The sequence below is a fragment of the Hoplias malabaricus genome, chromosome 4 (assembly GCF_029633855.1).
Source record: "Hoplias malabaricus isolate fHopMal1 chromosome 4, fHopMal1.hap1, whole genome shotgun sequence".
Lineage (NCBI taxonomy): Eukaryota > Metazoa > Chordata > Actinopteri > Characiformes > Erythrinidae > Hoplias > Hoplias malabaricus.
The window spans coordinates 46241591-46268681 of record NC_089803.1 but is presented as its reverse complement, the minus strand read 5'-3'; the positions used below and the strand labels follow the sequence as shown (position 1 = coordinate 46268681).

The 27091-nt window shown below is 37.9% G+C and overlaps 1 protein-coding gene across 1 annotated transcript in view; it reads right to left on the bottom strand.

The window, feature by feature from the left end:
- Positions 1-27091, bottom strand: part of ube2h (ubiquitin-conjugating enzyme E2H (UBC8 homolog, yeast)) — a 145355-nt gene that overhangs the window by 20941 nt on the left and 97323 nt on the right. Inside the window, exon 6 of the mRNA XM_066667476.1 lies at positions 6113-6241. Within this exon, the coding sequence (XP_066523573.1) occupies positions 6113-6241 (129 nt within the window). The remainder of the gene's footprint in view (positions 1-6112; positions 6242-27091) is intronic.

Below are 27091 nucleotides of genomic sequence, written 5' to 3'. Positions count from 1 at the left end.
AAAAATGTTTGGCCATTTTCTTAAAGAGATAGAATAGAAATTTGACACAGCACACACGCCATAAATACTGCCCTCATTTTGAGATACGGTCCACAGTATTATCGTTATACCACCCAACCCTACATGCCAAAAACTCAATGTACCAAGACCAAACTAATGCAAGTATGAGCACAATGAGGCAAAAAGCAGTTTGGGCGAGTGAGGCTTCACAAATACTAATGAATCTGGTGTCTTATTTACACAGTTAGTAAGAAATAGGTCAAATTTTATGAAAAGGTCTTTGTTTCCAATAACTGCTGAGTGCTGGTCTTAACTACGATAAATATTTATGTTCATATGTTACGACCTCTTGACCTGTGCAGATCAATATGAGGTCAAACCCTATACTATAGATCAATAAGACAATCATTAATCTTATAGAACAATCTGACAGTGATAGAAATGATTATATACCCATTTGTTTATTTGAACCACAAGCATCAAAAATTATTTAATGCATTGGTGACTATTTAGAGCTATTCATATCAGAAATGCATTTAACTGTAACATTTGCTTTGGCCACATGATAGAGCTAAGAACTTAATTAGTGCTGACCATTCATAACCATTCAGGGTTGAACAGCATTTAACTGTAATAATTCTTTTGGACACAAAATGGTGAAATATGCTTAAATATTCAGGCCATTCAGGCCACAAATACCTTTAATTATATTATTTCCTATTGCAGCGCTATCTGTGTATGGATTTTGGTCATATTTGACATGCTTCTCCACAGTGAAGCCCTACATAGGTCTGTCAAGTTTGGTCTTAATTTGTTTGATTTACAGCTGATGAAATTTTGAACTTTTTTCAATGGACTCTTGACTGGAGTTTCTTGACTGGATCAAAATCCAGGGACTAGTTTGAAAAGCTATAGTTTTACACAACTGACCAATTAAGTAAATACTATGCATTTTTGACAGTACTTGTAATGGCAAAGTTGTGCTACACTGTGCAGGGTATACAGTGAATCAAATTGCTTGTTGATACGTTAAATTTTCACTGAGATATTCCATTTTTTAATTTTAAAAAATATGAATAGCCTAGTGGCTATCATTAATTTTTTTTCTGTAGATAGGAAGTTTCATGATAATTGGCACTTAAGGTTGTCAAACAGCTGCTGACCACTGATTGGCCAATGATGGTCATAGTTTTGTCCAGATAATATAGTCCTTAATTTTCAGAATATAGCCTTGCCTACAGAAGCAGCACGCTGAATGTCAGCCTGATCAGCCTTGTAGATGCTGAGATATAAATTATTAGCCTTCACAGCAAACCCTATATGAATTTCCGTGCCATCTTTGACATGCTTTTTCGAAATAATGTCAGAAAGTAGACTCTGAAATGGAGTTAGACGTTCAAGGTGAAACATGCAAAAAGTGGTTCATTTGCATATGGCAGCCATCTTGAATGGAAATTTCAACTTTTCAAAAATAATTATTTTACATCAGCGTCCTGCAAACATTTTGACAAAAAGCTCCAAAGATTTGAAAAAATCCACTGACTAGTATGCAAAATTATGCAAACTAATAAAAAGTCTAAGTGGGCTGAGCTTATGGGTTCTTGGGGCTTTTTTGTATGGTCTGAACCAAGGAACCGGCGAAAAAACCCAAAATTTTCACCTCTACATTCTGCTTCATTCCAAGCAAATTATTCACTCAAATAGGATCAATGCATTAGCACATGACCTGAGACAGAAGCCACACTTGTGTTTTTAAAAGTGGCCCGTGGTGTTCTGTTGTCTTGAGTTGGAGTGTGAGTGGTAGCGGTAGTTGATGAGTGGGGTAATTTCTGGTCTACAGAAAGGAGAAGGTGGGGGTTGAGTTACAGAGACAGCACAGTGCACAGAACCCACTCTGGAGTTTCACACTGGATTCTCAATGTTAAGGGGCCCCACAAAGCAGACATGATTTTTTTTTTTTTGGGGGGGGGGGGCAATAACGGTAGCTTTACAGTCAGACTGTCCAATCCGAAGATTTAAGGCTACTTCACCACTCCCCCTTCTCACTCAAGCGAACCAAACGGAGTAGGGGAGGGCGGGACTAGTTTGTGAAATAAGCGCTTTTCGAAAATCTATGTAAGCTCTAGAAAAACTAAATCCCAGACATTTGTGAAATTCCACCCGGACATTTTTTTTAAGTCTAAAAAAGAGGACATGTCCGGGTAAAAGAGGACATCTGGTCACCCTATCTTATAGATATAAAATCAGAGACAGTAGCTCATCTATTGCATCATAAATTGTGTTGGTCGTCCTCTAGTCCTTCATCAGTGGACACAGAACACTGTCAGCTGGATGTGTTTAGTTGATGGACAATTCTTGGCAAATTTTTCCCCTTTCTTTTTGAACTATGCAGAGTCCACCATTTGGCTGGAATTGAGCAAACATGTGTCCTGCCATTCACGCACCACGCATTTGCATCATATTATTTTAAGAATTTATCTCCTGCCAAATACCAGCTTCGGACGAGAGAAGTCTATATGACGTGTATGATAGTGACATGATGGTATTTGGGCACTGTGTATTTTACCCATCATGCGCATTTATGTTAAAATAAAATAAATACATTTGGAAAAGCAATAAGACATACATACACACATACATAAATAAATAGTGCCAACGCTTTGGCCCAGTTCTGCATGGTGAACTCTGATTCTAATCTGAAGCACAGATTGTCGCTCCCCACCCCATAACCTGCTTAGTGCTCCTACTTAGCAAAATAATAGGCACCAACTGCTTCACAGCAAGGTGAGCGGGGGATTTTTGCCTTACGAAAAAAATCATGGCTTGCGCCCTTTTAGTGTTTTAAACATCAGCTCTCTCAAATTCAGATCCATCAGTTGACATTAAGCCCATCAGCTTCAGCACATATTTGTTAATAAGTTAAATTATTTACTCACCTATTTTGATCAATTAACAACCCATATAATATTTTTTTTTTGGACTTTGATGGTAATGTGTTTATATATATATATATATATATATATATATTTTTTTTTTTTTTTACCTCAACCACTATTAGACAAAAAATAGGTCATGATTTATTTTTTAAAATCTGATACAATGATTTGATGATTAATTTGATAATTAATCAAATTACAAAATGATTAACAACCTTTAAATGTAATCAAATTCAAATTTTAAAGTTGTAACAAAATATTTCAAAGGAGATAATGAAAGTTAATAATGAAATTATTTATGGTTCTTTACTCATCTGAGGATTTTAATAAATAGTTCTCTTCAATATGTGGTTTCCAACAGTTTAAATTGTACTATTTAATTCTTACAGTTTAATTCAGTTTGTACTCCCTTAAATAATTAATTCTTTCTGAATAATAATTCAATTAAATAATTACAAATCCAGAACTCCTAATAGTTTTACTTTGTCAAAATCTGGTTTCACAACTAAAAACTTGTACTGAATAAGAAGAAATCGTATTGCATGGTGTTTGGTATGCAGCATATATATTCATACTCAATGGATGTGCATATTTATTTTGATGATGGAGCTGAATTATTTAAATATCTTGGATTTTGGGCCGACTCTGAATTCTCATTTAAAGCCTGGCCCAGACTACAGGATAATCGGGCCAATTCTGAGGCAGATTCAGTCCTCCCAACAATCGCAAGAGGTCTCCTGATTTTAGGGTGCTCGTAAACGATTATCTTACCAGATTATCCTGTAGTTTGGGGAGTCTATAATCCCATCTTTACTCCTCTGATCTTTTCCCAGTGCAGTCTGGGCCCCCACGATAGTGAATCTTAAATATGAAACGTACAGTATTTACGAATCAGAATCCTGTAGTGTGGGGTGGATGCCGATTCTCAGGTGTGAAATGCCATATTAAAATCATGGATGCCAATTCTCAGGTGTAAAATGCCACATTAACATCATGCCTGAAAGATGATAAACCAGTGAGATTCAAACAGATTATTTCACCGCCATCCACCGTGTTGGTTTACATCAAGGTTTTGTCTGAAATGACTGGAGTGCTGTCTACTCAGATTTCTGAGGGAGGAAGGTGCAGAGCCATGTCTGTATTTAAAGCTTGTTTCAAATGCCGCCTGTTTTTTCCTCCAAAGTTGTAATTATTCTGGCAAGGGAGTGTTATTGTACAGGGGCCCTGGCAATGTGCTGAAATACTGAATACCCTAACATGTGCACAAATTTCATAATTATAATAACAAAATTAATATGTTGTGTTTCTCTTTAAATCTGAATTTAAAGGCAATTATTTTTACTATGCTTCTCATATGGGCTTTCTGTATGTTATATTGACTTGAGAGCTGAAAAAAAAAAAAAAATCTTGACTCTGCATCTTACCTAAAGACAGATGACTTGCCTATGACTTTTATGAACACCTCTGCTACACACCCCAGAACAGCTTCTCACACTCCATACCCTCCCCTTGCCTTGGACTAGTTGCTTAAATCCAAGTTTACATTGATGCTAATTACTACTCCTCTAATTGCTTTTATTTTTAATGCCATTAACCATCATTACTTGTATTATTTTTTTTTATTATCACTACTATATGGCCCTATGAAATGTGTTGTATGTTTTTCAAAAATTCCATGAATTTTTTTTCCTATTTTAGGTTTTTATTTTAAGCATTCTTATTTTTTTTTTTTAGGTTTTTAACAATTCTTCATTTAAGAAAATTACTACCATTTAATAAACAGTAACAAAAACAGCACATATATGTATTTGCTGAAATTTGTGCTATAATTGAACAATAGAAAAAAAGTTTTTATTTAATGAATTTTTTGTCTAATATATGCACACCAATAATTATTAGACATGGGTAAAACTGTAAAGATTTAACATTCAGACTACCCTTTGTTTGTTACCCTCGCTAGTCATTGTCCTAGCGAGAAGCCACAGACAATAGGCATGCAAACAAAGAAGAATGGAGAAGGCAGCATCCAAGACTATCGTGCTAAAGGCTAACAGTGCATTGCACCAACTGCATGGCCATATGGTAAAAATTGTGTGTGGCGGCCTTTATCTGAATTCTGTTTTTGTTCCTCAATACTATCTGTATTCTCAGGGAAATGAGAATTTCATCAGGGAAATCATAAGAGCATTTCAGACAACAGAGAGAACTCTAAATGTTGAAAAGCATGAACTGCTCCATATGTGGTTAATATTGGCAGATTTTTGCTGTTTTGGATTACTTAAGTTGGAAATATCTCTAAATTAGGGAGACGGTTAACTGCATGAAAGTAAACAGAAAAAAAATTACTACAAAACTAAACAATTCAAGTTATAAATGAGATTTTGTGGTAGTTCAATATCCTAGTAAATTTACAAAAAAGTTAAGCTTCAGCAATGTAAAACAAGAGTTTTTTTCTTCCTTTTTACTGTTCCACCTTAAAAGAAGTAGAGCTTCTGAAGGTAAACGAACCAGGAAAAAACTGCAGTTCCCCATAATTGTAGACATTCTCTTTAACATGTGCCCCCTTAGTTACAACACTCATTAGAGTGTTGTCTGTTGTCACTAGTCTGCCTCTGGGAGCATGTTCAGTACAAGAACAGTCTGTGATATGTTTAATAGACTAGCTTTTTTCATAGATAAGTAATGGTTAAAAAATAAGAAGCCTAAAGTAACCATGCATGCTCCAAATATTTGCTTGAATGTTGGAAAATATACTGTGGAGCAATTTCAATAATATCTCTATATATATAGTATTGAAACACCATCTGGCAGCCAGACCGATGAATCTCAGTTAGGTAGATGCCACAAGCTGCAAGCCAATTCTTACTGGCAAAAATGAGTGCCCAACCTTACAAATGCCCTTGTAATATTATTGTAAGCAAATTCCTGCAGCCACATTCCAGAATCTGTTAAAAGCATTTTAAAGCAAATGGTTAAGCTCCATATTAATGTAATTTTTTTCATTCAGATATCACGTTTGAGTACATTAATAATATAATATTTTACACCATAATACAATTTTCTAGTGAAATACTGAACGTTATATACTTTAACACTGTAATATACAGCATCCTTAAATGCATGTTTATGCAATGTTGTGAACTCACTTTTTATGAAAACAAACAGTAATAACTCACCTTTGATTTTCTGTTTATACTCCTCTGGCCGGTGCAAGTACATAGCTGCAGCATCCCCATTTAGGGGATCAATAGGATTGGGGTATGCCAGCAGCTGTGGCAGGAACGACTCAAAAATGTTGGTGAGGTCTATGAGGGGCAGAATAACAATAGAAATGGACAAAAGTTGGATAAAACAAATGACAATGTAAACTTGCAATAAATTGTGAGCTCGCTTTAATATAAAACTATTAATAAATCAACACAGGGACTAAATCAAAATAACCATTATAAAAATCCCTAAATAAATGCTGCAACATTCACTTTCTGAAACAATACCCCACTACTCAGCCTGCCACTGTGTTACTTTATTTCTTATTTTGTATTTTTATATTATTAATTTGACTTGTCAAAGCCAAATTATCGTTGTTCAAAATTTTTGTATAAATTTGGCTTGTCAAAGCCAAATTATCGTTGTTCAAAATCTGATTACTCTCTTTAATTTGGCTTGTCAAATCCAAATCACTGTCTTATTTTTTTATCTCATTAAATTTACTTGGAAGAGCCAACTTCCTGTTGTTGTTAATCATCTTATTTTATTCTGTGCTCAAAATGTAAACAGCATCTCCTACAGTTTATGTTGTAGAACCACAAAACTTCACAGGTAAAACTAGCGATTTTCCAAGGAAATTTCTCCCAAAGGAATCAAGTCAAAGGTGTCCATAAACTTTCTGTACTTTGATCAATTTTGGGCATGCTGGGACCCTTCGCATGAAGTTTCAGACCGATCACACTCATACATCTCAATTTATCCCTCATTCAATATAACCGCTTATAATTTGAACAGGGAAGGCTAGAGTGGGTGATGACATAATCCACTCTTAAATCTTTCACCTAGAAGCTTTCTTTAAACGGTAGGTTAATTTCCCCTTTCTAAAACCTATACCACTATACATCTGTGTAGTGGAGTATGGACCGAATATGAATAATGGATGAAAAATTAAAATGAAAAATGAAGAAATGAAAAGTTTTGAATTAAAACTTTTCCAGTCTGAAGGGGACCTTTCGTCTGCGACCAAGGCACGAACCGCAGGGGTGCAAAGGCCCTGCAACACACACACCCCTAATCTAAACATCAAAGACACTTTCAAGTGACACATGGCCCCAAACACCCCCTCTCTCTTGTGAGAAACAGGAACACAGAACAAAGAAGAGAGTTTTTACGGCCCTATTTTACGACAGGGACGCCTGAGTGTCCGCTCATTATCGCTTACAGAATCAGCAAATGGTTGAACGAAAGTGACCTCGGTTGAACCCCCGTGACTCACCTATTCGACAACCAACACGGCAGGAACCAACAGCGACCCCAAATGGACACTGGCGAGACTACGCCTCGCTCGGGGTCGCCTAAAACAAATGACTGGAATGAAGTCAAATTCTGATTAAATGTGTATAAACAAATGTATTAATGTCACTTTCTGTGCCCTCAGATGAATGCCCACCTTCTAATGAAATGATGTATATTGCTGATTGTTAACCATGACAAGAAGTTCTGCTTCTGATTAAGAAAGCGAATTAAACACCAAAATAATACTTCTAACGTATTATTGTAAATGGGACGTAAACACAACGTACCCAAGATGAAATCTTATGTAAATGTTTGATATTAATAATCCAGTATACTCATTGTTATATGTTACTAAAATGTATAAGGAGTTTCAATACGCAAAAATTATATCCCGTTTCAGTGAACCGCTGATTCAAACTCCCCCCTCCTACTCTCTTCCCCTCTTGAGAGTCATGTGAGCCTGAACTCGCGCCCAATCAGAAAAGGATGCCTCCCATGAGGGCGTGACCGCGCTGGCTTTGAAAAACAGCTCGACAGCTCGACACAGCAGTAAGCGAAGGAGAACAGAAAACAGAAAACGGAGAAGAAAGAACAACAACAGTTCAAGGAAATCCGAGGAACTCCGAAACAACAAAGGGATCAGCAGAGAACCTCGCTTCAAGTCCAAACCTCTCCAAAGCGAGACGCTTTCTTCTCCACGCCGACAAACGAACAAAGAAGAAACTTAAAGACTTTATCAAAAGCTCACAAGAGACGTTTTGAATTAGCTAAGAGTATAAAGCCTTAATAATGCGTCGAGTGACTTGAATATTTTCTTTTCTTTTAATCGTGTTTATGTTTTATAGCCCAATCTAAGTTTAATCTCACAACTGATCAAAGCCGGTGAACTTATTCGTGGCCAGAGTAAGAAAACACCGCCGAGATATAGGAAAGTCGTAGAATAAGTAAGTTTATTGAATCGATTTTCAGTTCTGGATCTGCAGTAACCAGCGAAACTTTCTTCCAAACCTCCATATGGTTGGACCCTCCTACTCAAGATGCTGAGCCAGAGGATCCTGCTGCCGGCGTCATCACGCTCCGAGTACGCCGAGGCGACTCAACCTACGAAGAAAAACCTCCACGCTGACTCAGCCTGGAAACTTCCGCGAGAGAACCACGAAACTAAGTGAGACGCCTTCACTCCCAGGACCTCAGAGAGCCTCGGTATTCAACGAGTGGTGAGAATCGACAAAAAAGTAAGCTAAACTTACGCACCTCCAGAGCTGAAAATTGAATCAAATCTCTTGATAAATAATTATATTAATTAAACCTCAGGTTAGCAACACTTTAGTCACAAGCCAGAGTGCCTAGCGTATTGCTACAGTCGAATCGGCTTCCCCTGCTTTGATGCCGTGAGATTTCAAGATCACGCTATGTTAAGTAAATATCCTTCTCTTTGTTAATAAATCTTTCATTATTTGAAATCACAGTGTGTGCAGTTTTGTTCATTAGAATTTCTGAAAATCCTGAAGAACTCACTTAGCTTGATTATTATTCATTCTCAAACTAATTATTAGCGTTTTAATTGCTTAAGCCAATTATAAACTTTAATTAATATCATTAAGTCAAATATCAGAGACTATAGGAGTTTGAATAAGGTCAACGCTATAAATATAAACTATAAATATAAATATAGAAATATATTTATATTTCTCGGCGTATGATTAAAAACCCAACATACGCTACATCTGAAATCACTTAACAGTAGAGTTTTTGAGTTATGAGTGTTTGTTCGTCACTAGGGAAGATCCCAGGCCCCATAGACTTCAATGTATTTTTTGACCAGGTGAGCACACCTTTTTTAAAATGTTTGTGAGAATTTACAGTGCCATAACACAAACAATTCTTGCTCAGTCTGCACAGTTCTTGCAATAAATTAATCACTAAAGTAATTAGTTTTGCGATGTGGAGTATGGTTTTCGTACAGCGCACATTCAAACAGGACATGGTCCCCTCATAGGAAATGTATGGCGAATTTTTCCGGAATACTGATATTTAACTGACACACTCACAAACAGACTGCCACTCATAGACACATACACATGGAGCCTAATGCATATGCAGGAATACAGCATAAGGCACTGACTTGAGGAAGCTCCGAATACATGTGGCCGGATTTTTAATGTGGAACGTGAAATTCCAGCATCAGTTTATTGAACGAGGTAGTCTAAATATAATGGGAGTCCTTTAAAGTTGGAAGGGTTTTTTAAGGTGTTTGTTTATTTGGCATGGTCATTTACTAAATGTGAAAAAGTAAATAAAGTAGCTTTTTTTTTTTTAATGTGGCTGACAAAATATAATATGTTGTTTAAAATATATTGCCATTCTTTTTATGGTTTTAAGGGTTATTTGAAGTGGTCATTTGTTTGAGGTGGAAGTCTAAATAAAATGGGATATTTTTTCAGGTGTAATTTTGAAATGTGCCCGTCAAAATATATTGGCATTTTTAAGTCTTTTTAAGCTGGTGGAATTTTAAGTGTAGTGCTGGATTCTACAATTTTAACCTTATTGGAATTTTATTGGAATCAGGAATTTTCCCCATGTAGTTAATTTGGCTGGTCAAAGCCAAATAACTATTCTTTGAAATCTTATTCTCTTTTCATATCATTATCATTATAGAACATACTGTTCTTCAAAATCTTAATTTGGCTTGTCAAAGCTAAAGTCTTTTTTAAAGGAGTCTTTTTAAGACAAGCCAAATTACTGTTCTTCGAAATCTTATTAATTTGACTTGTCAAAGGCAAATTATCGTTGTTCAAAATCTTAGTATTAATTTGGCTTGTCAAAGCCAAATTATCGTTGTTCAAAATCTTATTAATATCTTTAATTTGGCTTGTCAATTCCAAATTAGTGTCTTATTTTTTTTTTTTTATCTCATTAAACTTTCTTGGAAGAGCCAACTTACTGTTGTTGTTAATCATCTTATTTTATTCTGTGCTCAAAATGTAAACAGCATCTCCTACAGTTGATGTTGTAGAACCACAAAACTTCACAGGATATTGGGACCTATACCTGAACTAAAACTAGCGATGTTGACTTGTCAAAGCCAAATTACTGTTCTTAGTAATCTTATTCTTATTCATTTGGCTTGTCAGAGACAAATTCCTGTTATTTCACAATTAATTTGGCTTGTCAGCGCCAAATTCCTCTTCTTCATAATCATCTTTTATTGTTATAGTTCTTTTCTTCTTATTATCTCATATATTCTTCAAAGCCAAATTACTGTTTTTCGTAATATTCTTATTATTCTCTTTGCAATTTTGTCAACGCTACTCCTCCTAGGGATTTCATGCTACAGCCACGAAACTTCACACAATCATAGATCCTATACAAACTCGGGTTGCTTGTGCTTTTTGGGGCAATCTGACTTATGAATTTCAGAATACGAGTTTCCAAAACAGGAATTTTTCTCATTACATTTACAACATTTTACTTATATTTAAGGTAGAACTTTTAAAATGTTTCAAATATAGGCAAACATTTTAAAAGTGGTCATTTTTTTAATGTGTGCAATTATTTGTAATTGTACAACGTAAAACCAAAGATGTCTTCCGCATTTAACCCATCTGTGGCTGGTACAGACTCACTAGGGGCTATGTATACACACCCAGAGTGGCGTGCAGCCATCCCCACCACCTGGGGAGCGTTTGGGGGTTCCATGCTCAAGGGTACCTTAGACATGGATGTTCCCACTGTTCCTGGGGATCAAACTGGCACCCTTCTGGTACCAAGCCCGTTCCTATTACTAATAAGGCCAAGGCTGCCCCATTTATTTTGGCTTAATTTGAGGTGGAAGTCTAAATAAAATGGGCATATTTTAAGGTTAAATTTTTAGTAAGGTGTCAGTCAAAGTATATTGTTTGTCATTTTAAGCTGGTAGTATTTTAAAGGAAGTACTGGATAGATCCATAAACTTAATGTCATAGATATTAAGCAGCATGTAAGATAATGTTGCAACTCTCACCCTCTAGTTCTTCTTCTTCTTATTGTATGCTCAAAATGTAAAACGCTACTCCTCCTAGGGTTTTCAAGATACAGCCACAAAATTTCACATGGTCATAGATCCTATGCCCACTAACGTTTCTTGATCCGACTGATGGATTTTGGAATACGAGCTTCCAAAGTGGAATTTTTTCCCATAGGAATACATTGGCCAAAATTTCAACCTGCTCTAACTCAGTCAATTTTCAAGTTATGACCATGAAATTTCACAAGGTGAGACCTGGGCACACCAGGACGCATCAGACCATTCACATGCTGTCTCATTTTATCCCTCCTTCAAAAACCCCTTAATCAATTGAATGGGGATGGCTAGAGTGGGTGATGTCATAATCCACTCTAACTTGTGTCTTTCTGAATAGGTCTTTTTTGGCTAAACATTTTCTTATAAAATCCTGATACTTTCACCTAGAAACCTAAATTAATTTTCTCCTTTTAAAGACATATAAATATGAAATCATTTCACTTTAGAGTTTTTGAGTTATGAGCGTTTGTTCTGCACTAGGGAGGGTCCCAGGCCCCATAGACTTCAATGTACTTTTGACCAGGTGAGCACATCTTTCTTTAAAATGTTAGTGTGTTTTTACACTGCCATAACATGAACAATTCTTGCTCAATCTGTACAGTTCTTGCACCAAATAAATTGTCAAAGGGTTCTTTCTTGTACAATGTGATTAGTTTTGCGATGTAGGTTCATCCAGCACTCGTTCAAACAGGACATGACCCTGTCATAGGAAATCTATGGCAGAACTTTCTGGAAAACTGACATTTAACTACCACTCTCACACAAACACTCAGAAAACACACACAGTGTCATACACATAGTAGTAGTCTAATGAAAGTCTTTTTAAGATGTCTGTTTATTTGGCAAAGTCAGTTACTTAAGGTGGAAGCCTGAATAAAATGGCTGATTTTTTAATGTGGATTTTTTAAAGGTGGACTGCAAACTATAATGGGAGTTCTTTAAGGTTGGTTTTTATTTTAATGTGACAATTTCTATGAATTGGTCACTTAAAGAGTAAGCCTAAATAAAATGTGTGATTTATTTAAGGTGGATTTTTAAAAGTGGCCCTTAAAATATAATTGGAGTTGTTTTAAGGTGGTATTTATTTTAATGTAATCAATTCTATGAATGGTGCTTAATGTGGAAGCTTAAATAAAATGGCTGATAATTTAAAGAAGGTTTATTTGAAGTGGTAATTTAATTAATTTGGAAGTCTAAATAAAATAGCACCTTTTTAAAGTGGAAATTTTTAAATATATTTGTAGTTTTTCATGGTTTTAAGGTTTATTTGTGCTCATTTATTTGAGGTGGAATTCCAAACTAAATGGGCATTTTTTAATGTAGATTTTTCATTCATTTGTCAGTCAAAGTATACTAGCAGTCTTTTTAAGCTGGTGGTATTTTAAAAGTAGTATTGGATAGATTGTTTTATAAATTTAACCTCATATACATTAAGCAGCATATAAGCTAATGTTGCAACAATATGTGAAAAGCCAAATTAAAAGTTTGTTCATGAACTTTCCCCCTCTAGTAAATATTAATTTTAAGGGGAGTATTAGATATATCTAGAAACTTAAGGTCATAGCTATTAAGTATTATACCCAGACAGCAGATGACTCTGATCCGGATCTATTTTTCCTCTGGCAGATCTGCATTACAGTCAGCTTCAATTAGAGGATCGAATCCTTATCTAGTCTGGGTTCTATTTCTGGCTGTAACCAGCAGTGACACTTACAAGACATTGTTGATGGTGGTGTTGGTATCATTTTTGATGATAACACAGTGGTGTTACTGAGATTTTTACGTAAATCAATGTCACTGCTGTGTTGAGAGTATTCTACCAATCAACATTATCTGGACAGTAGCAGAAGTTGATTCTAGATGACTAGAAAATGGTAGATCACAGTAGGGCTGCAACTAATGATTATTTTAATAATCGATTAATCTGTCGATTATTTTTTCGATTAATCGATTATTAATTAGATAAAAAGGAAGACAAGCCAAATTTGGTTTCCTGTCTGTTACTAGCCTATCCAGGATACCATCAGTGAGAACAGCTGCTTGCTGTGGTGTGCAGATCTTCTTCAAAACATAGTCAGCAATGCTGGGCTGTTTTTATCTGAGGTGAGAAAGTGTAGATATGAACATACACCTTTTTTAAGTTAATAACTACTGATCTAAAATGCAGACAACAATGCAGGCAAATTGAAATTACATAAATGGATATTGGGTGATGCTGCCATGTGCTGAGAATAAAAGGGAAATTCAACTAACACATATGATCAGATATCGTTAAGATATTTAAGATTTTAGAGAACTAATGTTGTAATTGTATAATTGAACACACAACCTACCATTATTAAAAATTAACGTTTACATGAAGAATTAACCCAACCATTACATTTATTTATCAATATTTAACACAGTGTATGTAATGTAATATACACTTGGCTGTGATACTCAAACACTAACACGCAATGCCAGTCAAAAAAGACCTTGAAAAAGGCTTTAAATATATTATTAAAAAAATATATTTATATTTAAGGTGGAACGGAAAACTCGCTAAATACAAGAGTGATATAAATTTATTAAGAATGAGACATCTTGTTTAACTACTCTAGCAGGCTCTAGTGACATTGAGTGTGAGAAAAAAAACTTGTCGCTAACCTTAGCTTGACTAAAACTACGGCTTGTTTTGGAACTGCTGGTCGAGCTGACACATTTAAGGTGGAAGAGAAAACTCGGGGGGACATGCTAAGGCTTTTTCGCTAAACGCAAGTGTAATATCAGTGTACTAAGAAAACAAATGTTGTTTAACTACTCAACATTGAGTGAGAGAAAAAGTAGAATTCACTTACTATACTTAAACTCTTTCACACATAGCTCCAACAGGCTTCATTTTCAGATGCTCATTATTATTATCGTTACACTTATATAGCGCCTTTCTAGACACCCAAGGACGCTTTACAATCTACACTGCTCAGAACGCTCAATTCACACACACTGGTGAGAAGCGACAGCCAAACGCGCACAGCGTACTCTCAACCAGAAACGCCCGTCCACCTGGAGGACTGCATCGGGCACTAGGACTTCACCCAGGACAGAGCGCCAATCCATATCTGGGCACACACACATTCACTCACAAACCAGGACAGTTATTACAGAAGCCAATTCACCTACCCTCCATGTTTTTTGGACTGTGGGAGGAAACCGGAGACCCCGGAGGAAACCCACGCAGACACGGGGAGAACATGGAAACTCCACCCAGATGGGACTTGAACCCAAGATCCCAGTGCTGGGAGGCGAACGTGCTAACCACCAAGCCACCGTGCCGCCGTGCTGCTCATGCAGTGATGTTGTGCTGCTGTGCCATGCGAGATCAGCTGTGTGCATTTTGAATCTAATGCTGTTCCTTGAAAGCGTTAATGTAAAGTGTTCCCATACTTACTTGGGTCGTACATTTTTCTCTCTGCTTGTGCTAACATTATCCTCTGCTGTGACCGCCTCCGCCATTTTTCAAACCCTTCTTCCAGAGTTCGTCATGTGTAGCAACTGTACCTATGTGTATAATAACTTAGACCCAACTAATCGATTATTAAATTAGTTGCAAACTATTTTAACAATAGATTTTAATTGATTTAATCGATTAGTTGTTGCAGCCCTAGATCACAGACTATCATACATCAAGAGCTATACACCAGAAAAGTGGAGTTAATGAAGGGTTTCTGATGCTGTGAATGTATACAGTCTCAAAGCAGTACTGAGACAGTTCTTTTACAATCTTGTACAATAATGTGTTTTGCATCAATATATTTATTTATTCTTGCTTTACTGGAAGAATAGACTGACATCTTCAAGGCTAGTTATACTATAAAACCACAGTGACTGACTTGTATATTTATTTTCGTTTGTCATTTTTGTTCATACGTAGGTTTCACTGAGTATGTGGACCAGACAATGGAATATGCTCTGTAACCCAGGACAAGTTAGGTATAAATAGTCTTTCCATTTGCTCTAAATCCACATGCTGACACCATATATACAAGAGACCAAGACCATACAGTGATAAACAGAAATGGACATTGACAGCAAGTTAACAAGGCTAAATGTTACTAATCAGTAGGCTATTACTAGTCTAATTTGTATTCTTATTTGTTTTGCAACTTTTTGTAATGTATTGGTTAAGAGAATTTCTAACTATGAACAATCTTAATGTATGAACAAATGGTTTCTTCTCACCCTGCAGATGATCCTGAGAAAGCAGCTCACCTTGCTGCTGAAGGGTTATTGGTTGACACTGAGTCTCCAATATAGGACAAATCTTAGGTTTTCTATTGCCTGATTTTCTTGAAAACGTTAGCACACTATTTTTTTTCCTTTACACACAGATTCATAATGAATGCAAGATTACATGACATAATACTTATGTTTAGTTGATAAACATGAATCTGTTTAAAAAGGCACATTCTGAATCAGTAGTGCACAAACCTGTATTACAATTTTTAATCAAACTGTCAACTCAAAATAATGAGCACATGTATTATTTTACCAATATGTTTTAAAGCACTTTTTGTGTAATATGTAATTTGTAATTCTAAATTCAAATGTCAATGTCAATCTAACCTGTAAGTAATAAAACGAAATGACAAATATTATGACAATTGTCTCAAAACAATCAAATTGTAAAGTTAAAATCATTGAGTCATTGAAATCTTAGAAAAATAGGAATATTTTAAATAAGTTTTATTAGTAATTCAAAAATAATTTTGCATGAAATTTATTTTAATATTTCAAGTTCAAGAGTCTTTATTGTCATTTCAACTATATACAGAGTACACAGTGAAATAACGTTCCTCCGGGAGCATAGTGCAACACAAAACACGAGTGCAGACTTTGGTCAGTTACATTTACCACATTACAGTTAGATGTATCCTAATTGACTGAATTATTTCTTAAGGCTTTGCAGTGGTGTTTTTAGTGCTTTGAAAGATTTAAGAATCTTGATTGTCATAGGATAATGACGATTTGGGGCAATTTTATCATATAAATAAAGATTATTTTGGATATGTTTTAGATTTTGTGTGTGTTGTAAGTCTAATAAAACCATTTTGTCATACATTATTAAGTGACTAATCAGTTTTTTGTTTGTTTGGGTTTTTTTTGCTGAAGCCACATCATGCCTGAATACGTGGACAGATGTCAAGACCACCCAACAAATGATCTAGGTTTTTATTTTATACCTTTAATGCTGTAATATAATAAAGTGTTTGATTAAATCAACTTTTACTGGGCTGAATGGCATTGCCACTGACGTTAACCATAATTTTAATTTTAATTTTTTAACCCCCTGGGGTCTGAGTCCTTTCAGCCACGTCTTATAGATGATCTGACATGCTGTGATATTTTAACAAATTTCACCTACATAAAAAAAGTTTCTGTTTTTGTTTAAATTGACTCTAAACATGGACTCCCCAAAAACCTATTTTCAAAGGTGCTGATATATAGTGAAATTTTTTTTTTCTTTAGAGCTCTGAACTGTGTAGACCCAGTAGATACTTGATTTTTTTAAATAATTTTTTTTCTAGTTTGCTCTGAATCTAATGTGAAACTATTTTTCTATACCTGTGGCTGACATTGAAAATTCATGAGAAGTGTAAAATACATTTACCGTTAGCTTCACAAATTCCTTTGCTAGAATATACTGCTGAACTAGCATAGCGTCAAAGCTAACAGCGCCAAATATGCTTCAGAAAAACGAGTCAAATATATTTAAATTATCACAAAATTAAGCTGTTCCTCCTCAGGCAGCTGAAATGTGTGACTGAGCTGTCTTGGAGCTCCGCGCTTAGTGCGAAAAACACAGGAATGTGCATTGGTTTATATGATTAAAATGATTGTTTTCACATGTCGCAATCCTCCAATAACAGCGGCAACATATAACATATCTTATGAATATGACTGGGTGGACCATCCAGGGTCTGAGTCTAGGGGCGTGATGTGTCTCGTTACTTATCGTTCTATAAGAAGCAGGTACAAATAAATTTCTTTTCAACCTCCATATATTTGAAAATTAGACACTAAGGTTTCTGGGGGTATGTTTACTATGTCTCTAGGACAAAAACTTTGTGTACTGCCTGAGGGAGGATGCTAAAACTGCATTTCACTGTTTTAACACTGTTCTGAACATTGTTTTCTCAGCGACAATAAAAGGCTATTCTATTCTATCCCTTCGGCGGATATTAGCTACTCACAAATGGCCCCCTTTCAAACTCCAGCTGCTGAAGCATCTCAACAAGTATGACCCAGATTGCTGCACTGAATTTGCAGAATGGGCAAAACAAAATTTGGAACAGGACCCTTAGTTTACACAGAAGATTTTGTTCAGTGATGAGGCAAACTTTTATGTGAATGGTGAAGTTAACAAACAAAACCACCGCTATTGGTCTGACACTAACCCACATTGGATAGATCCTTTCAAGACTGTTGGAACAAAAAAATTTATGGTATGGTGTGGTATATGGGGTACAAAGATAGTGGGGCCATTCTTCATCAATGGAACTATGTTCATCATCAATGCTATCAGTGTGTGAAAAGGGGGAGAAGAGGGTTGCATTGACAATCCAACACAATGGGCAGCACTTTGAATACATTTTATAAGTGGTCAGAAACTTGTAAATAACTCATGAAAGTATAAAGGTACGTTAAAACCAAGCACGCCATTGTTTTTCTTGTAAAATTCCCAATACGTTTGATGTGTCACATAACCCTCTTCCCATTGAAAAAACAAAAGTTGGATCCGAAATGGTCGACTTCAAAATGTACGACGGAGTTTTAGGGCCACAGCGTTGAAAAAAAAAGAAACAAGATTCCAAGATTAAAGTCAGAATTCCGAGAAAAAAAACTCAGAATAATTTGCTGCGTATAATGGAGCAGACAAAGTATAACAGAGTAGAACTCCGGCGCCCACGAGGCTCCATCGCGTTATGGCTCAGACTCGTACAAAACACTAAAGCCTTTATGCATCTCAGTCAGGGGCTGCATCATGTCGTGTGAATGCGTTTAATAAATAATTCATGCATAAGGCTTTAGTTTTTTGTACGTGTCCGAGCCGTAACGCGATGGAGCCTCGTGGGTGCCGGAGTTCTACTCGTTCTGGATCCATAATTTTTGTGATCATTAATTGTATCATGTGAAACTACATGCCATGGGTTCATGCACCGATTCAGTGTTTAAACACTAATCGCACTGTGGCCCTGATGTGGAAGAGAAGAGTGTTTATTCCTGAAATCTATACCATAGCATAACTTAAGCAACACATTGCATTCCACAGTTACACTGTGTCTGCTCCATTACATGCAGCGAATAATTCCGAGTTTTTTTCTCAGAATTATTCAGAGTTTTTTCTCGGAATTCTGACTTTAATTTCGGAATCTTTTTTTTCCCTTAGGAATGCATTGCGAGTAATTCAAACTGTTCTAGCTATGTCAATTTTCATGCTATGGCCATGAGATTTCAGATGGTAATACCTGGACCCACTCTGACCCGTCAAATCAAATTTCAATGTCACAGTGGATACATGTCACACACACTAGGGAGAGAATGCTAATGGCTCCCTTCATCTCTTTCAGTTCTGTTTGTACATGGAGGTGCTTATGGGCCATCCAGCACTTGGTCATTACACATTACATATAGAAGGAAATTTAAGGTGGACCTAAGGTGGTAAACCTAGCAATATGTGACAAGCCAAATTCAAAGTTTGTTCACAAACTTTCCCCTTCAAATAGCCAAATTACTGTTCTTCGTAATCATCTTCTAAATATAATGGAAGTCTTTGTAGTGTGGTTCGATGAATGTTTTATTAATTTGTAATAAGAAATTTGACTTTCTGGGATTGACTTTAATACTCAGACTATCAATTGGTCTTCAGACACATCTCCCAAGCCACACAAGCCTAGATTGGAATTTGAGATAACCCTTCCAGCAAGCACTGGCCCCAAATTGGTGCCTAAAGATCTGTATCAGAGAGTCATAAAATTGACACTACAGGCAACTCCAAGGAAGTCGAGGGTCAAGAGAATAATCTTTGGTAATAGCAGAGAGGCACACAGACCCAGCCTTGATTAAATGTCCTGTCACACATCTTGAAAGACTGCTTAAACCAAAAGAATTACACATTCCTTAATTCCTAAGTTTACCCGATGAACAAGTTGCATATGGGCACAACTGTGTGAAATGAACTCCATTTAGATCATCAAAACAGGAGGAATTCATTTACATGTGTTTAAAGTCACCTTTTTATATGAACTTATGTAGGAAACAAGGTAGCCACATACTGTGTGTTATTTGGTTAAGAATTATGTAACACATGGTTTGTCTGAATGATATTACTTTGTGTTAACATATAATGTTTTATATTGCAAAAGTATGATTCAGAATCCTGAGATAATCATTCAGAGGGGATCGTCTTTAAGTCTTCGTCTTGTCAAGTGTCATGTGATGTCACTACCAAGGTATAGGGAACAGCCAATCAGGAACAAGAGATGCTCCAATCCTCAATCCCTGTGGACCAATCAGGTATTCAAAGCGGGTTTTCTAAAACCTGGCTTAAAAACCCAGTGGCAGGAAAAGCTCAGTAAGTTTTTTCAGCAATCAGAACAGAACAAGAATCTCTCTTGCTTCCAGCAGGCAATGCTTCTCAGCTAGGGTAGTCAGTTAAGGGAGAGCCCTGGCTCTCTCTAGAGCTCTCCAGCTCTCTTCAGGCATCAGACTCTCTTATATAAGCCATATGCTCTCTCTTAAACTCTCTCTTGGGCTCCTCAAGCAGGGTCCAGATAGAACAAACCCAGAACTTCCAACAAGAAATTTTATTTCTAGTAGAAAAACTATAGCTTAAAAGAACTATAGTTCAGTGCATTCAGGAGAGCTTCAGGATCAGCGAGGGAGAAGGCCACATGCTCCCTCAGAATGATTTTCTCAGCCAAAGGCCCAGGAAAGACCTGCATGAACGTGTCGTCAGTGACAATCTCGAGTCCATCTCCAGGGATACGTCAGGTCACATGGTTTCATTTCTTTCATAGCTCAGGAGTGTTGCTGAATGCTTTGTTGGAATAAACTATAGCCTTTTTAGAATTTAGGATAATTATCATAGAGAAATTTCCTCATATATTAATCTCTCTGCATTCCATTTCATTATATGAATGTATAATCAATATTCACTATTTGATATTACATTTAATAAACCAGTTGTGTGATAAAACCAATCCTTAGTTATTTGCTTGTGTGTGCGCCTTTCTTGCACGGAATTATTACTTTTAGTTCAGATTCAATTTCGGAGCAAAGAACCTACAGTGGGTCAATGAGCATAATTCATTAATAATAATTAATTCTTGCTTATTCTATGATATAATATGTAACATCATCCAACATGATGGCCTACATGTCCAAGTTAAATTTAAACACTACATATTACTTAATGGTTCCAAACATGGAGCTAAACTAAATGAATTATTAATCAAATAAAAATTAATTATCACCGATACCGCTATGTAGTATTTACACCGCCGCAACATGAGACATAATTTTACTACACTTTTTAATGAGGCAGAGGTTTTTTTTTTTTAAGGTGTGCAGTGGCATTTTGGACAAAGCCTTGCTCAACAAGCAGCAAGAAGGACAATTATAGAGAGGAGAAGACCAGGAGGTGAGCGCATCAGTGTGTTGGTTGCTGAGATAGCTTTACTGGTCCGTCAAACTTTTCCCATCTTTCCAAAAAATATACCAGTGGAACTAGCACTGGAGCACTTCATAAATGCCTTGCTGCAAGAAGAATTATTTGCTGGCAGCGCAGAAAGAGGGGATATTGAACCAGCCGCAGTCGTGCACCTGAGCCAGCGGGAGACGAGTGTGGAGTTGACCTTTTCTTCATGTGGAATTTTAAAGTTGGCATTCATAATACCTATATTTAATATAATCTTAAAAAATGGCCGTTTGTTTAAGGTAGGAATGCACTGAGCCAATATTAGGATTGGATATCGGTCCCGATATTAACAAAATGAGATGGATCGGGTGTTGAATAAATAGGCCGATCCATGAGACAGATATTTTGAATTGCACTAAAAGTCTTTGTCTGACGTCAGTACCAGATCATAGCACACCGGCATCTGTTTGGTGACTGCCGCTTCTGCCTGTGTCTCACTCATGTTTTGTTTGTTGATCAGTTGTTGTGTTTAATTCATGGCTGTCTGTCTGTGTGGGGACCTGGTTTCTTGGTTGCTGGCTGGCAGTTAGCTGTTTGCTATCTCTGATGCCAATGGCTGGCCTGTTGACCAGAGGAGCCCATGTGCATCACTACTATTCTTCGGCAACTTCCTGCCTGTCTTTGCTGTTTCTCTCAGCTGGGACTGTAGATTGGAGAAACTTGCTGTCATTTTCTGTGGCTCTTATTCATGTTCTGCTCTCACTGTTGTTGGCTGTGGCTGATGTTACCTGAGGGAGTTTGTAACATTTTGCCGCTGCTTTGTGAATAGCGGTTTGCTAACACCAGAGCTAGATGCTACTAATTTGGCAAAGGAGCGTGAAAGAACTGGTGATGTCATAGTGATAAACACTATACTATGGGGGTCCTGACAATTGAAGAGCAGGGTGAAATGGAGTTGAGAAAGTATGCATAGAACCAGGTGTACTACAATCTGTACTTGTAGAACTACTGCTCCTGCATGATAAGTGAAACTGATAAAGTGGACAGTGAGATGCAAGGTGATCTTAATCCAGTTATTGTTCAGTGGACACACACACACAAACACACAATTTAACTGAGCTAACACAATTATGGTTCAGGGAGAGAGTTAACAAAACTCAGACACAAGCTGTTGCAGCTTCAACAACTTTACACAAGACAAAGAGAGAGAGATAAAGAGTCAGAGATGATAAAGGTGAGAGCTATGAAATTTAATCCATATTTCCTGCATAAAAATAAAGTAATCTACATACTGAGTACTATGTTTTCATCTCGCAATGAAACCGCTAATGTCACTAGGCTCTGTAAAATGAATGAATTATGGGAGGGAGTTGTGGCCAAATTAAAAGGTGTTTCTAGATTAATCTCATCTGTGTGCGCATGTGTGTGTTCTCACTTGTCAAATTCATTCATTCATTCATTATCTGTAACCGCTTATCCAATTCAGGGTCGCGGTGGGTCCAGAGCCTACCTGGAATCATTGGGCGCAAGGCGGGATTACACCCTGGAGGGGGCGCCAGTCCTTCACAGGGCAACACAGACACACACACATTCACTCACACCTACGGACACTTTTGAGTCGCCAATCCACCTACCATGTGTGTTTTTGGACTGTGGGAGGAAACGGGGCACCCGGAGGAAACCCATGCGGACACAGGGAGAACACACCAAACTCCTCACAGACAGTCACCCGGAGCGGGAAACCCATGCGGACACAGGGAGAACACACCAAACTCCTCACAGACAGTCACCCGGAGCGGGAATCGAACCCACAACCTCCAGGTCCCTGGAGGAGCGGTGTGACTGCGACACTACCTGCTGCGCCACCGTGCCGCACTTGTCAAATTAAAGTGGGAAAATAGAATATCTTTTCATATTTATTTTATGCTCATTGCTTTCTACCAGAAGCATGGCAATGCTTCTGCTGACACATATGCAATGTTTCCTTTAAGCAAGTGGATAATATGCATTGATAAATTATCCCTTATTTTTATAAATAGGACCAATATTATTTACATTATACATGTTACCATTGGGCACAGTTATAAGTAACTTTCACTGTTATACAGATGATGCGCAATTTTATGCAACACTTAGTTCCGTCTGCACACTCTGATTGGCTAAGAAATGCTTTATTTCGCGATAATAGCACAGGTTTTTCACAACCACTGTATCAGTCTGCTGAACACTGGTGCTAAAATCTCTTTACACTGCAACTTAGATGTCGTTATCACATTTTTCAGCGCTAAATTAGCTTCAGTTCATGTTTCACACTAATAAACTTCAGTTTATTTCAAGAATACTAATGCTGATAAAAATCACATAGGTTACTCAGCAGGTTACAATACAATACAATATCAGTGATGACCTCCAGGAGAGGCTGCGGAACCTCCGCTTGCCACGGAGGGCAGGCCCTGAAGCCTCGACGTTTCCTGATGCCGGTGGCCGGGGAAGGAGACGACGCAAGCGGTGTGAGAGGAGACAGAAGCGCGGCAAGCGAGGGGGGATCCATGCTAGGTTAAGGGCTAACCCGAGCCGGCAGGCTATCCCTTCTCTCTTTCTCTCCAATGTCTGTTCACTGGAAAATAAACTGGACTATATCAAACTTCAGCGAATTGCACGGCAACTGCTGTGTTTTTGTTTTTACGGAGACATGGCTCAGCGACAGTATTCCCGAAGCCCCCATTCAGCTGGATGGGCTAGCCGCGTTTCGAGCCGACGGAGACCCAGCACTATGCGGTAAGACTCGCGGCGGTGGTTTGTGTGTCTATATCAACACTGAATGGCGTAAGAACTCTGTGCTGGTCTCTGCTTATTGTTCAACGTTAGTGGAGTTTGTGGCTGTGAGATGTAGACCTTTTTATTTACCGCGTGAATTCATCATTGCTTACATAATCGCAGTATATATATTCCTCCCGATGCAAACACTGTGGGAATTATACGAAGCCATAAGCGATTTCCCAAACACACACCTGGATGGACTGTTTATTGTTGCTGGAGACAAGTGTTCCCTAAATTCCACCAGTATGTGAACTTTGCTACGAGAGGAGCGAACACGCTGGATCTTGTTTACACAAACATTCCAGACGCGTACAGGGCAGAGCAATTCCTGCATACAGACCCATCATCAGGCGATCGAAACCTGTTCTGAAAGAGGTGAAAATCTGGCCATCAGAAGCAATCTCTGCTCTTCAGGACTGTTTCGAGTGCACTGACTGGGACATGTTCAGAGAGGCTGCAACTTACAACAGCACAATCAACCTGGAGGAGTATGCATCATCAGTGATCAGCTACATAGAAAAGTGCATCGATGATGTGACCATCTGACTCCTCCATCTGATTCCTCCATCTGACATGTGACTCCTCCTTGAATCACCACCTTAACGTGGTGGAGGGGTTTGCATGCCTGCGTGAGCCTAGGAGCTATGTTGTCGGGGGCAATAGCCCCTGGTAGGGTCTCCCAAGGCAAATTGGTCCTAGGTGATGGGCCAGACAAAGAGTGATCCATAAAGACACGAATGAAAAAGATAATAACGAGGACACAGCCTCCCTTGCCCGGAGCAGGGTTACCGGGGCCTCACCCTGGAGCCAGGCCTGGGGGAGGGTGTAGTGGAGTATAGATCGGATAACGAGATCAAAATGAAGAAATGAAAAGTTTTGAATTAAAACTTTTCCACTCTGAAGAGGACCTTCCGTCTGCGACCAAGTCACATTCCACAAACCGCAGGGGGCAAAGACCCCGCAGCCCGCACACACATAAGATCTAACATCAAAGACTGGAGAGGGACACTTTCCCAGCGACACCTGGACCCCGACCCCCTTTCCTCTCTCCAGAAACTGAAGATAACAAGTTTATAATGCTCTTAAGAAACAGGGACCTCGAACAAAAGGGGGGAGTTTATGACAATGGCACCTAAATGTCTCGTCCTTATCTCGAGCCCACTAAACAGACAGCCCAGATGGTCAAACTGATTGAACTCAACGTGACCTCTCGTTAACCATCCGCACCGGACGAATAGCATGGATCAACAGCATGGACCAACAGCGACCCCAAATGGACACTGGCGAAACTACGCCTCGCTCGGGGTCGTCTAAACAATAGCGGGAACGAAGTCAAATTATGATTAAATGTGTATAAACAAATGTATTAATGTAACTTTCTGTGCCCTCAGATGAATGCCCACCTTCTAATGGAATGATGTATATTGCTGATTGTTTCTATCATGAAAAGAAGTTCTGTCTCTGACTAGAGAAAACGGATTAATGTTTTTCTAGCGTATCATCGTAAATGGGACGAAAACACAACGTATCCAAGATGAAATCTTATGTAAATGTTTGATATTAATAATGCAGTATACTCATTGTTATATGTTACTAAAATGTATAAGGAATTTCAATACGCGAAAATTATGTTCAGTCTCTGTGAATCACTGATTCAAACCCCCTCCTACTCTCTCCCCCTCGTGAGGGTCACGTGAGCCTGAACTCGCGTCCAATCAGAAAAGAACGCCTCCCGTTAGGGCGTGACCGCGCTGGCTTTGAAAAACAGAGAGGACTCGAGAGAACAGAACAGAAGAAAAAACAGCAACACAAGCTAGAGCTCTCGACACTAGAAACAGAGGAACTGGACATTCAACAAGCAGAGCACACAGAAGAAGGAGAAGGAGAAGGAGTTCAACAATTTGAGAAGTTCAAGAGGAACTCCGAGAAGCTCCGAAACAACAAAGAGATCAGTAGAAAACATCGCTTCCAGTCCAAACCTCTCCAACGCGAGACGCTCTCTCCTTCACGCCGACGACGAAACAAAGAAAAAAACCTTAGAGACTTCATTAACAGCTAACAAGAGACGTCTTGAATTAGCTAATAGTATGAAGTTTTAATAATGCGTCGAGTGATTTGAATACTTTCTTTTCTTTTAATCGTGTTTATGTCTTATAGCCCAATCTAAGTTTAATCTCACGACTGATCAAAGCTGGTGAACTTATTCGTGGCCAGAGTAAGAAAACACCGCTGAGATACCAGAGAGTCGTAGAATAAGTAAGTTTATTGAATCGATTTTCAGTTCTGGATCTGCAGTAACCAGCAAAACTTTCGTCTAAAGTCCATATGGTTGGGCTCTCCTGCTCACGACACTGAGCCAGAGGATCCTGCCGCCGGCGTCATCACGCTCCGAGTACGCCGAGGCGACTCAACCGACGAAGAAAACTTCCACGCTGACTCAGCCTGGAAACTTCCGAGACCGCGAACTCAAACAAGACGCCATCACTCCCAGGACCTCAGAGAGCCTTTGTACGCAACGAGTGGAGATAATCGACGAACAGTAAGCTAAACTTACGCATGTCCAGAGCTGAAAATTGAATCAAGTTTCTTGATAAATTTTGTATTAATTAAACCTCAGTTAGCAACACTTTAGTCACAAGCCAGAAGTGCCTAGCTCACCTTTAAGCTCGAATCGTTCTCCCCTGCGGTGACGCCGTGAGATTACAAGGTTATGCTATGTTGATTAAATATCTTTCTCTTTGTTAATAAAACTTTCATTATTTGAAATCGCAGTGTATACAGTTCTGTTCATTAATTTTCCTGAAAATCCTGAAGTACTCACTTAGCGTGATTATTATTCATTCTCAAACTAATTATTAACGTTTTAATTGCTTAAGCCAATTATAAACTTTAATTAATATCATTATGTTAAATATCAGAGATTATAGGAGTTTGAATAAGGCCAACGCTATAAACACTAATTATAAATATATATATTAAATATATATTCACAGAGGTATCGTGGCATATGATTAAAAATCCAACATACGCTACAAGGGGCTCCTTGGCGAGCGCCTGGTGGCCGGACTTTCACCTATGGAGTCCGGCCGGGCT